Genomic DNA, 13,736 nt, shown 5'->3' with positions numbered 1-13,736 from the left:
TAGGGTACCCACTATTGTTCCTTCCTTACTTCTTTCACTTCTGCACATCTGGAGATATTGTCACCTGAGCCCTAAGGCTGCCTCGTCATTGAAACAGTTGCATAGTATTCCATGATCTGGGTGCACCCGTGTTTAATCAGTCCCCTAATGGTAGACACTTTGGTTGTTCGTGCCCAGTTGCTGCTGTAAGCATCACTGAGCGGGCCATTCATCCCTTCCCATAGTTGCATGTATGTGAGTGCCTCGTGTTTTCTATGGTACTAAACTGCATGAGAAGAGACATCTCAAAGGCAATACCAGAGCACATATTATTTAGGATTTAATAAGTTCTCATCCTTGAGTTGCTCTCAGAAACAAACAAGAGTGTGTATAATTTCCAGACAAGGAGCTTGATGTTGACTATAAGCACCACCAGAGAAACATCTGCCATCTACTTTGTGCACTGATGTATCTTGTTCACAGTCCTGGTCCATAGCCGGGGCTCACTGGATCTTTGTTGAACGAATGAGTGAGTGTCCCCGTTGTGGATCATACTCTGAAGACTTCCACCTGCTCTAGAAAAGATCTCATAAAAACTGAATGGGCTACATTTGTCTTGGATAGCAAAGACTCCCAATAGCTCTGACAACCAAATATTAGTTAATTTCTAATTGCTTCATATCCATCTTTAGAATAATGTCCATTACTATTTCTAGAGAAATATTAATGAAAAAGTTAAAATACCTTACAAATATTGAGAGTTGCTCTTCAATCCTTTTCTTAAAATGTGTTGAAATCACACAGAAATTGGTATAAAGATGCCACTGGCTACGCTACGGACTGAGAGCCCTGCTCCTGGCTGCTCCCAGGGGGCCTTCCTCAGCTGAGGGGATGCTGCCCTCGGCCCCCATCACGCGTGCAATGCTCCTCAAGGCAACGGACAGAAACCACGGGCAAGACGGCAGGTGGAGGTGGGATCTGGCCTCTCCTTCCTCTCTTTCCAGCCTCTCCAACCACAGATCTCCACGAACACTCTGCTCCTTCTTCCATAACCACTCTACATCCCTCCCATTCCCATGAAACACTCCCTCCACAAGGGCTTGCTCCAGTGAAGCCCAGGAAACATTAATAGGCCCTTTTCCTCCCGTCCTTTGCTCTGCACCCACCTGTTATCTCTGTGGGGTTTGGGCTTCTGTGGCTCAGCCCTCTGCAGGACAGTGGGGACGAGAACCTGACACTGTGATGGTTAATTTCACATGTCAACTTGACTGGCTCATGGGATGTCCAGACAGCTGGTTACATGTCCTTTCTGGGCTTGTCTGGGAGGGTGTTTTGGGAAGAGACTACCATTTGAATTGGTGGGCTGGGTAAAGCAGAGGCCCTCCCCAGTGTCTGTGGAATCCTCTAGTCTGTTGAGGGCCTGAGTAGAACAAAAAGAAGGAGCAAGGTTGAATTTGTTCTCTTCCTGACTGCTTGAGCTGGGACATCAAACTTCTGCCCTCAGAGCTCTTGGTTCTCAGGCTTCAGACTCAGACCAGGGTCTGCACCAGGGGCTCTCCAGCTCTCAGTTCTCTGCACCACACCACCCACTTTGCTGGATCTCCAACGTGCAGATGGCGAGCCGTGGGACTTCTCAGCCTCCATAATCAGGTGCTCCAATACCTTATGATAAATCTCTTCTCTCTCTCCCTCTAAGATCTCTCTCTCTCTCTCCCTCTCTCTCTGTCTATATATATATATATATATATATATATATATATATATATATATATATATATATATATACATACATATATGTATATAGATAGCTCCTATAGAGAGATATATATCTCTCCTATTGGTGGTCTCACAAGTATATTCCCTAAGAGGGTATATTTATCCCATTGATTCTGTTTCTCTGGAGAACCTTGACTAATACAGGCATGTTCCTTTGTTTAGAGATTATAATAATGAGAAAAGGTAACAATGGGATCTGATCCAACACATTTGCAGCGCAGGGGAGCTGCAGAGCAAGACCTAAGTCCCACAGTCTGCGTGAGGACTCTCAGGAGGGTGTGGGTGGCAAGAAGGAGAAGTAACAAACAGTGTGGGGAGGACAGGCTTGCAGACCTGCAAGTATGGAGGGAAGTGGGTTCACGCCTAGATTTCCCCTAGGCCAGACCAGAAAGGTCAGAAGCGAAGGAGACAAGAAATACTGACATTTATTTCTAGCTCGTGCATGAAGAACCTGCTCCCTGTATCGTGGTACACAAACCATCTCTGGTTTCATAATTTACTTTATTTTACTTCTTCATTGACTTTTAACTTGATTTTAGATATTTTTATGAAGAAAATAAAAAAATTCAAACAACCCAGAAAAAATAATAGACAAACAAAACCCCGATATCCCACGACATAGAGAAATACCATTACCATTTTCATTCTAACAGTTGTATGTTACATAAGTGAGGTCATGTTATAAATGTTGTTTTTCCTAAGTTATCCCCCCACTGTTTTAGGTTTTTTTAACCTTTCTTTCTTCTCCTCTCTCCACCTCAGCCCAAGCAGGTAACAGATGTTTACATTTGATGTGCAACATTTTCCCCTCTTACAGGATCACACACACGTGCAGATACAGGTTTTTGTTTGTTTGCTTTACAACAGTGAGATATTTCATATACTCTGTATCTTGCTTTTCTCAATTAATTAAATATAGTGAGAATATTTTTACATCACTGAATTTTTTTATGACTAAAATGTTCTGATGATTGTATGTTCCAAAATTTATTCAATATCCATCAGGGATGAGCACTCAGATTTCCTCCCTCCCTCCCACCCTCCCTTCCTTCCTTCCTTCCTTCCTTCCTTCCTTCCTTCCTTCCTTCCTTCCTTCCTTCCTTCCCTCTCTCTCTCTCTCTTCTCAGCAAACAGCAGCAGATAGCATTGTACATATGCTTTAAGTTCTGGTTATGTTTTTAACCTCAATAGGATAGATGCCTAAGAAAGACTACTAAATTGAAGGGTAAGTGGTTTTTTGTTTGTTTGTTTGTAAATAGGTGTTGACAGAATGCATTAAAAATAAAGGTACAACAGCATTCAAATTGCCACCAGCAACGTCTACAAGTGTCCTTTCCCCCAACCCACCAGCAGAATTTCTACTTCTTTTAATTCCTTTCCATCTGCTGGGTGAGAAGCAATATCCCATTGTTATTTAAATTTACATTTCCCTGCCTATTGATGTGGTTCTGCTATTTCTCAAGTTTATTGGTTGTTTTGTTTTCCTCTCCTCTGAATGCTCATAGTGGAATCTTGTCTTTTGTTATCAACTGGTAGATGTTCCACCTTTTATTGATATTCGGCCTTTGTCTATGTGCATGTGGTGGGTGTGCCCCTCAATCCACCCACCATTTGTCTTCGGACTTTGTTTTTGTATATTTTGCCATTTAGAAGTATTCGCAGTTGACTGTCTTTTATTTCATAGCTTCTGGGTTTCTATCATGTTTAAAAATGTATCCCTCGTCCCTGGGCGATACATACATTCTCCAGAATATTCCTCTATCTGAATTGCTTAGTCTTACTTTTTTTATTATTCAAATATTTTTCTTGTTCAGTTTTTAAATTAAGCATTTTAAGTGTGTCTGAAATGAGGCAAGGGTCCAGTTTTATCTTATCCCTAATTTATCTGACTTCTCTCAAGCCATTCAAATGTGGTTCAAGTAAATTAAAAGGAAAAATCTCCGTACAGTTTTGTTCTTTTTTTTTTTCTGCATTGACTTTTTTCCCTGTCTTTTCCATGTTCCTGATCTGTCTCTGACATCTTACCCTTTTCTTCTGCTCTTGCCTCAAGGCATGAACCCTCACTAAGGACAACTGCAAGGATGGCAGCAGCAGGTGGCAGCAGTAATAGTGGTAAATATTTATTTACAGGCACTGGGGCTTTGGGTGTCTGCATGCCAGGCACTGTTCTAGGCACCTGGAAGGTTTTAACTCAGTTGATCTTCATGGCCTGTGGCATAGGCAGGGTTAATAGCCCAGGCTTTGGAGGCCAGAGGCTAAATAATCCACACAAGTCACTTCGCCAGTGGTCCTGCCAGGGTCTGACCCCAGCTCAGGTCTTAACCACTGGGTGCCAGACCCACGTCACCTGCTGTGGGTGCACAGAGCACAGGGCTGGCCCCTCCCCTTCCATCTGGTGGTTGGGACTCTTGTTCTTCCCTGTTCATACACCCCCCAGTGATGATGGAGCCCCCTCAGCGACCCCTCAGGCATCTCATCAAAGCCCCCTTCCATGGTGTCTGATGAACTATCCACGAAGCCACAGAGTTCTGCTGTTTTTGGTGCCACGGAGGCCGCGCAATGAGCTCTGTGCTGCTTCCCCAATCTGCTGTCCTCAGGGCCACACTGGGTCACGTCCCCAAATGCTGAAAGCTCCTTGCTAAAACCTGGATTCCTTCCCCACCCTGGGAGCTGGGAGGCCCCTTGTAACCGGGCCCCAGGGACAGCTGCCTCACACTCCGCCCATCTCCAGAATTCGGTGTGAACACTACTCTGTCAAGAGGGGGCAGTTTGCAGCCCTCTCGTCTGTATACAGGAGTTGGGGCTGGTGGAAGCGGATGCCTGAGGCGGCTCGGTCCCTGCTCTCCCAGCCCGCTCTCTTCCCAGCCTCCTTCCCCTGCGTGGAGTCCCAGTGGGCCTCGATCAGCTCTCTCCACACAGGCTGTTTCCCTTTGAAGTGTTCTCTGCTTCTAAAGTGTATTTGATACAAACCCCGCCTTGACCTTTTCTTATAATTCAAATCCCTAGACTCAGTACCTGTCTTCATTTAAAAATACCTTGTTAGAGTGCCTACAAGCCAGCCACCTGCCCGGTGCAGAGTAAGGAAATATTTATTTTGATGAACTGTTTATGCACGTTGATGTGATATCTAAGAAGTTGTTTTCTAATGCCCCCTCCATCTGGGTGTCTTCTTTCACTATCCCAGTTCTAGGTCTCCTGGGGTGTGACGTGGGGGAGCTGTCACTAAGGGTCTTGCCTCATTTGAGGTTTCTCTTGCAAAACCCATCTTTCTTCATCATTCAGCAGATACTCATTGGCCACTCACGCCACGGTGAGCATTGTCCCAGGTGAGAGGAACGCAGCAGTGAACGGAAAGACAAAACCCAGCTTTTGTGCAGGTGGATACGCCAATAAACGAATGCATATATTTATGAATCAACATTCAGAAGACAAAGCTCAGAAGACAAGCACTGATGGGGTAGAAAATGCTACGGGTGGGGGTTGTCAGGGAAAGGCCCTCTGAAGAGAAGGTGTTGGCGCTGGCAGTGGTGGCAGTGGGGGGCAGGCCACCGGGGGGTCTGAGGGGAGAGTGTGGGAATATGCTGGGCGTGATGGAGCAAAACCCAGGAAGCCAGTGCCAGATATGTGAGCTGGAACGTGGGGGGAGGTCTCGCCCTGTGTGAGATTGGAGGGCAATGAAGAGTTTGACCAGGGCTTCCCGTGATTCGATCGGGGTGTGTGTGTGTGTGTGTGTGTGTGTGTGTGCGCACTGCAGGATTGTGCTGGTATTTTATAAAGACTAGACTGTGGGGTGTGAGGGTAGGAGCTGGAGGGAACATAAAAGCCTCCAAGAGGTGACGGTGTCCCTGTGCTTGGTCAGTCTCCTCTGTCCACACAAGTGTCCACTGTGGAACTTCAGAAGTCATGATAGCATCCTTCCCACCTCTCCCCACGTCTGTCTCTTCCCCACTTAGAGGGGGACCTGTCCTTATAGGACCTATGAGTGTCGGGCTTGGGTTCAGGGCCAGCTCTGCCCCTAACTGCCTGGTGATGTATACAGTGGGGGTTTCTGGATCTCTCTGAGCCAAAGCTTCCTCATATGAAGAATGGGGAGGGTGTTAACAGCACTTACCTCCCAGATAAGAAGTGACTTTGGTGAGCGTGTCCAGCACTTGGCATAGAACTGGACATACAGATGCTGAATACGTGCTGGTGGCAAGCTACAATACCATTATACTGAGAATGATGCAACTGTCATCACTCTAAAAGTATTTCCAAGTCCTGATCATTTCACTCTTTAAGTATCTCCCAATATCATGCCACACAAGAGTTTTCATCCCAGAGTGCGTGCGTGCGCGCATGCGCCCCCCACCCCACACTGGCTAGCTGAATTAGATGTGTCAGTTCCCAACTGTAGAGCTTATCTCATTAAATTATTGTCGCTGTTACTTGAATCCCCCAGTAAATTGTGAAATTAGTAGGGACTGCATTTTGGTCACCTTTTTATTTTTTTTTACACATAGTGAAGTGTGTAAGGTGTGCAAGACTTAAGTGTGCAATTTGATGAATTTTAACATGTGCACGTCCCCACGTAACCCCCACCTAGACCCAGATGGAGAACATTGCAAGCAGCCCAGAGGCTCCCTATGCCCCTCCCAGTCCATCCTACACTAACTTTCAGCTCCCCAGGAACTATTACAGCAACCTGTGGATAACAGACACACACCACGTATTTGTGGGAGGACTCCCTCAGTTCATTGGAGGAAGAAATGGGCTGGTCGCTGCTGACATTCTTGGTCATCCCTGCCCTTTGCAGTTCTGGGACCAGAGGTGCAATAGTGCCTGGTTTCCAGGTAATCTAAACACCTGACAGCCAGAGTGAGGCTTTGTGGAGTAATATATATTAGTATGTATTTATGTTTCTGTAGGTCTGGTTGCAGACAGCAATGGTGCCAGGTAGCTGTTTTCTGTGTAGCCTTGACCAGAGACATCTCCTGTGTCTCACTGAAGCATCTCAACAATCTTCCAAGGTGGAAAGAACAGATGTTATGATTCCATCTTCCAGGAGAAGAAACTGAGACTCCAGGATAAAGTCTGAATTCCTTCTCTGGGCCTGTGGGGGCAGCGTGATGGCCCCAAGTGTGTCCTGGAGAAAGGCCCCGGTGTCCTTGTCCGAGTTTGCCTTGCTTCCTCTCAGGAAGCCTTTCCTGCCTCTTGCCTTTTGATTTCAGGCATCTTGGGTTCCGTTGGGGTTTAATTATGTTCCCCTTTCACCAAAAGATACGTTGAAATCCTAACCCACAGTACTTCAGAACGTGGCCTTATTTGGAAGTAGGGTCATTGCAGGTATAATCAGTTAGACTAGGTCACAGTGGAGAAGGATGAGTCACTAATCCAATGTGACTGCCGTCCTTATGAGAAGAGGAGAGGAGACGCAGGGACACACACGCAGGGAGAGGCTATGTGAGGACACGGCAGAGGTTGGGGTGATGCAGCCACAAGCCATGGAGTGCCCAAGATCACCAGCACTCACCAGAGTCTAGGAAGAGACAAGAAAGAATTGTCCCCTGCAAGGTCCAGAAGGAGTAGAGCCCAAACCAGCACCTGGAGTTTGGACTTTTAGCCTTCAGAATTGTAAGATAATACATTTCTGTTTTAAGTTACTCCGTTTGTGAACCTTTGTCTCAGCAGCCCCAGGAAATTAATACAGGTCCCATGTGGGCAGCTATGTATTGTCTTGATCGGAATTCACTATGCAGGGCAGCAGGAGCGAGCCTTCCCCCTGTGGCCACCCTCCTGCCTGACCTCCTCACTCATCCCTGATGACGGTCTACCCCAACCCTTCCTTTAGCGCATGGCTCAAATGCCATTGCTTTGGGTGCTCTTGTCAGTTGTCCAACAGAAAGTGGAGGACAAACAGAAACCGTAACTGGGATGTAGCTCCCCAAGTGCACATTGTTTCTATTTAGCAACAGTTCAGTGGGCATAAAGGTGGCCTCTTTGACTTCGTCTCTCTTCAGCTATGAAAGGTGACCCAGAGCCGTAGAAAGGCAGGGTGGGGAAAGACGATGCCACCTGGAATTGATCCAGGTCAAAGGGTGCTCTTCCAGAGGCGAGGTATCACGCCGATCAGGAATACCAAAGGAGGAATCATGTTAAACCTAACCTCTTATATAAAGTTGGCTTTTCCGGATGTTTACACTCTCAGGGCTAGAATGCCTCCCTTCCTTGATTTGGGTTTGCATGTTGACCTCACAACTGAACTCGAGGGCTCAATGAACTTGTCATTTCCCCTAAAAGGCTGCTATGAGAGGGAATATGAAGTACAGTTTTCTATTTCTCTTCTAAGTTTCACAGGGCTTTAAGGTGTACTTGTGTGTGTGCATCTTAGGGCAGGCTCCCTTTCTACCTGCATTAGAGATCGCCATTCCAGTGCACAGGTATGTACCGAGTGCATACATGTGCCAGGCCTTGAGGGTACCTTGCGGAACAGGAGGGAGTCTGGTCTCATGGAGCTCACAGTTTAGTGGGATATTAGTGGGTTTTTTACCGAAGTATGTTAAATAAATACATATGAAAAGAAAGTTTGGTGTGCATGTTAGGCCCATTCAAGATCCTTAGCCCATTCAGCCTGTGGCGGACAGGAGAGATAGACAACCACAATGGGTTGGCCTCGTGGAGTGGCACTAGTGCAATGGCATGGGGTCCCTCCCTGTCCCACACTCTGAAGGGCCTGAACTTGGGGTTGAATGCTCTGTGGTCTCCATCTTGAAATTGTTAATAATATTGCTCCTGAAATCATGTTTTTGAAGTCTGATGGGAGAAAGGAACACACAGGGGGGACTGGAGCTGGGGCTGTGCACCTTCCTGCTACTTGCCACCCCCGGAGGGGTTCTTGGCTGCCCAACCCCACCCTAGAGTGTTCCCTGGGTCTTGCCCAGCCTCTGCCCCTGCAATTGTCGCTGTTCTCCAATAGGTGGCAACAGGAGGTCTGTGTTCTGCGCCCTGGCGGTGCCCGTGCCAGCAGGGTCTGGGCATGCGTGCAGGACACAGTGAGATCTCTGGGTGAGGCCAGACAGCGACTGTCCCTGCGTCAGACAGGCAGTGCCAGGGCCCGTTCCACATGGGACTGGAGCCTCTCACCCACCTCCCATCCAGGTACCGAGAGCCTCTAAGACTGGAGGCCACAATCCTGCGAGGTCTCCGCTCCACAGCACACTGGGCCGTAGTCGTGGAAGAGGGACACAGTGGAGTGGCTCCCGTATCCCCCAACCTCGGCTGGGCCCAGCAAAGGACGGGAAGCTACCCGCAGGTGTAGGTGACTCATGCTGCCCTGAGTCACCTGGCAGGGCCCTGGCACCTGTGAGGGGCTGCTCTCACCTCGAACATTCCCATGCCCAAGGGAGCTCAGCGCTAGGTAGCAAAGAAAAGACACCACGCCAGGTTGTGAGAGCCTGCGAAAGAAAGGAGGAAGCTTTCTATTTTAGTACTTTTAATGGTGATTTTTTTTTTTATCATTTTGCAGTGGATCCTGCAAATCATGTAGCCAGCCCTGCCCCCAAACTCAGTAATAACTACAGTGACCATGTGCCAGCACCAGGCCCTCAGATCTTCACAACCGTGTGTGTGGGAACTCTGATAATTTCTGTTCTGCACAGGAGGAAAACGAGGCTCAAGTCACACGCACGAGCCCCACATCTGGTAAGTGGAGCGCTGGGATGGGACCCAGGCTGTGTCTGACCCCGTGCTTGAGAGCAGAAGGGTCAATGCTGGCTGGAGCCTGCAGACGGCTGGTGTGCAGCTAGGAATTTGCGAGCTGAATGGCGTGCAGCTAGGAATATGTGGGCTGAATGAGTGGGCCAGCCGGCTAGACGCAGGGTGGAACCGGGTCCCGCCCGCCTTCCTGGATGCATGCGGGCAGGCCCGGGAGCCAGTACCCGGTGTCTGGGAAGCGGGAAGACGCTCTGGTTCCGGAGGAGCGTGGTACAGGGCTGGGCCGGCCAGCCTGAGTGGGCGGCAGCACGTGATCACCTGCAGATGCAGAGCGACGGCGAGGACAGCATCACCGGCTCAGCTGACCCTGCCCAGTACACAGGGCCTGGCCATCTTGTGCCCAAGCCTGGTAAAGCACCATTTTGTCCCTGCCTCGCCATTGCTTTGCCTGTGCTGTTTTGTAAGCTGCCTGAGGTGTGCCTGGTTCCCCTTCTGTGTGTGCAGGGGCACTGGAGGCTAGGCAGGAGGGACTCGGTGCTCAGGAAGCCCACCCAGTTTTCCAAGAAACCTCCCCCCCCCCACCAGAGAAAGCTTTTCCTCATTCCTTATTGCCCTGCCTCTGATATTCTATCTTGCATCCTAAACTGAGTGCATTCTAACGCTGCCGGTCATGATTTTGCAAAGTGATGGATGGAATATGGATGTATGCCCTTTAAAGAGCTTTCGTTTGAATATTATTGTGACTTCAAGAACCACACAGAACATTCAGGAAACGTTATCATGCCGGCTTTGGACAGCAATGTGAAAGGAGTTACATGTCTGGGAGTACTCAAATTATCAACAATTTTAATCAGCTTTTTTATGCATCATTCAGAGAGCAAAATTAGAACTGCTTGTGTTTGTATTCCACAATGTATTCGAGATAATTAAAAATTAGCCCGTGAAATCATAGAGATCTGTACAGCAGCAGCCAGAATTTGGAGGCAGTGTTTCCCTCTAGGCAAATGAACTGGACTTTTCTGAGAGTAAATACGGAATCCGAATCCAGCTGTACATTTTATTAAAACTACGAACATTTCTCGGTCACCCCTGTGTAGCAGGCAACCTTCTGCAACAGTCGCCCTGGCCGTATCTTACTAGCAGCCGGCAAGAAAATACCGGAAAATAATCGGCTGCTGAAATGATTATTTAAGCCTCTAAGAAATTCATCCTGATGACTGTGCGTGACTGTGCGGTGGCTGCGCGCTGCCCGGTCCTGCCTCAGTTCGCCCGCACTTCCCTGCTGCTGCTTTAAGACTGCAGAGCGCCCCAGCGGCCAGAGGCAGGGGAGGGGTCCCCGCTCGCCTCCGCGCCGCTCGCTGGCTCGCGGGGCTCACAGGCAGGGAAGGGCAGCCCAGGCATCCGTGTGATCGAGGCCCGAGCCCGGGAAAGATGCGCCTGCCCGCCCGCCTGCTGCCTGGATGCGGAGGGTGAGGCTGGCGCACGGGAGGCCGCCGGCTGCGCGTTCTGGGCGCCGGGCGCCCGGGATGAGCTGTCGCCCGCGTCCGCGGCTGTGTGCACCCGCCGAGCTGCCGGGGGCCCCCTGAGCTGACGGCGCACCTGGGCTGCGGCCGCGGCGGTGGGCGCGGCGCCCGGGAGCAGGTGTGCGGGAGCGCAGCCGTCGCCCCGGAGCCCGGCCGCGCCGCGTGCCCGGGCGGCTCGGCAGCGGCGGCGGCGCCGGCGGCGCGTCCTCGGCTGGCGGCGGGCGGGCGGCGGCCCCCGGGCAGGTGCCGAGCGGCGAGCGGAGCCGGGCCGGGCGGAGCGCGGGGGGCGAGGCCGGCTCGTCGCTCGCTCGCGGGAGGCCGGGGAGCGGCAGGGGCATGTGGATACTGGCTCTCTCCTTGTTCCAGAGCTTCGCGAATGGTGAGCCTTTCGGTTTGTGATGAATTTCATTTCTTATAATTCACGGCGGGGGTGGTGGTGGGGGGGTTGGATGCATGGGGAAAGTCTTCTCCCATTGCCCCCCATCTGTGTTCAAATTTTCGTGCTTTCATTTATTTTTTCAATATTATTTTTATTTCTTTGGGGAGGAGAGGTGGCAACGAAGAGAGGCTGGGGGAGAAATTGCTCTGTAATCATTTGAAGGAGCTTACCTAGCCAAGTGACAGCTCGGAGCCTAACTCCAGTACTAGATAGCTGCCTCATTCAGAATAAACCAGGTTTGGTGACAGGAGGAGAGACAGGAAGATCGCCACTTTGCCTATTGCAACCTGAAAAGGGATATGACAAGCCAAGTGCAGGCAGGTGCAGGGGTTGATGAAGAACATTTGCCTTCAGATTTAAAGATTTTTCAGCTTTTAAAACATGTGCTTTAATTCTACTACAATTTATCTCCAGCAGTAATGAAGGCTTTAAGAAAGATCTATCCTTCTATGCGCCCCCCCCTTTGGTACTACATATTCCTCACGGTCGTTTATGTAAAAATATGCACTGATAAGCATTACATCATCTGAAATGTTGACAAATTTTTAAAAAAACACCTGTATAGTTGTGAAAATGAAATCAGTGAATATTGTAAACAGCATTCCTCTCCTCATGCCCAGCCAATATTATAATTTGAAATGCCTTCTTCCTGGGTATTTAGAAAGCTATTGCTCTTGACTCAGTCAGACACAGTTACTAAGTGTGACTGCACCTTAGGTTACCTGTCACACGTAAATATGAACTTACATGTATGAATGGCTTCCTCTCATGTGGGAACGAGAGGAAATTGTCATCATTTGACATTGCCTGGGAGTAGCTACAGCTTAAATTCCCATTTCAAATTTTGGAACACACATCTGCATACAATGTATAACCTGCTGACAGTTTAGATTAAACCATTAAGCAGAATCCCCTACGGAGGGGGGAGAGGGAGACAGAGAGAGAGAGAGAGGAGAGAGGAGAAGGGAAAAGAGGAGGAGAGAGGAAATCTGGCCCTTGTGAGAAAATACCAGAAGCAAAGGGAGGCTCTAAGATTTTCCTGGAAGATACACAGGGAAGCTCTGGCTGCATAGTAGTGCATTTTCTTTGCCTACCTAGATATTGCTTAAAGAATCAACATACCAACAGGCCAGGAAAAAAAGCATAAATGTCAAATTTTTAAAAAATGATGACTAAGATAAAGGTAGAGTTGAAAGAAGGAACTCCCCAAATTAACATTCAAATGGCACTTTGCTCTCTGATATAACCTAAAGCAAAGTGTTTGAAACTTTCATTTTGAGATTTCCTAGCAGAAAAGAATTGCAACAAGTTCTGACAAGGCTCGCATCTTTCCCTTTCCCAGAGGGCACTATACCTGGCCTGCATCCTCCTGGGAATTTCCCTTAGGGGAAAAGATCTGCTTTAGGGAACATGTGGAGATGTGTCAGGGAAGGCAGCCCTTTCTGCTGTTCTGCTCATGCGCCCTCATAAGAAACATACAAATGCTCATAGATGTGTTCCTAAGCCACAGAGCCCTGACAGCCTGTCTCGCCTGTCAGTCTGTACATCTCTGGACTCCTCCAAAAGGCCTGGGTTAGAGGATGAAACAAAATTTCTACCCTGTTGGGAAGTGTGTGTTTCATGATGATGAAAGAGGTTGTGCTTCTGGTTGTCAGTCAACCAATATCTATTAACGGTTTAAGTTATGTATGACAAAAATATTATGGAAGAGTTTATGATAATCTTTCTCTGATACAGAGATGCTATATATGTGTTTGGGTTTTTTTTAAATCAATATTTTATAACTAAAATAAACAATCATAGAAAAGTCATATAAAGCCTCAAATATTTTTCTCCAATATGGAAAATATATGCAACGAACATGTAGACATACATGTATTGAGTTGTGTGAGTGTTATCTTCTGTTGAAGACTTTTAAAATCAATTGCTAATCACCATCATTGTTACTGTAATGAATATAGGTAGAATACACAATATAAGGCATAACCAGTACACGAAAATGAATATTTTACATTGCTGTATTATGTGTTCTGATCTTATCTGCCAGGAAGCTGTGGAACTATCTTATATAAAAATGGCCCTCTCTTTATATGATCAAGGGTGTTTTTTTTTTTTTTTTTTAAAGCTTGACTGTAGAGCTTTGAGATCTTTCACTTTTGGGGGCAGCCAGCTTTAAGGAGTTTTCTAAGGAATGATGTTCAATACATATTGTGAAAAGGATCATAAAATCTATAGTCATGTCAAAATAAAATAAGAGTCCAGTTTGGAACGTTGCCTGTTCATATTTCAAAAATGTGAAAGTAAATGGTTCCTACCTATCTGAATGA

At 47.9% G+C, this 13,736-nt stretch overlaps 1 protein-coding gene across 1 annotated transcript in view; it reads left to right on the top strand.

Annotated features, from left to right (window-relative positions):
* The first annotated feature begins 10,827 nt into the window (after nt 1-10,827).
* The window catches only part of DSCAM (DS cell adhesion molecule), a 718,109-nt gene continuing 715,200 nt past the window's right edge, over nt 10,828-13,736 (top strand). The window contains exon 1 of the mRNA XM_045558333.1: nt 10,828-11,349. Within this exon, the coding sequence (XP_045414289.1) occupies nt 11,307-11,349 (43 nt within the window). The 5' untranslated portion in view covers nt 10,828-11,306. The remainder of the gene's footprint in view (nt 11,350-13,736) is intronic.

The sequence above is a fragment of the Lemur catta genome, chromosome 1 (assembly GCF_020740605.2).
Source record: "Lemur catta isolate mLemCat1 chromosome 1, mLemCat1.pri, whole genome shotgun sequence".
NCBI classification, from domain to species: Eukaryota; Metazoa; Chordata; class Mammalia; order Primates; family Lemuridae; genus Lemur; species Lemur catta.
Note: the sequence above shows the minus strand (reverse complement) of the source record. Positions and strands in the feature narration are given on the sequence as shown.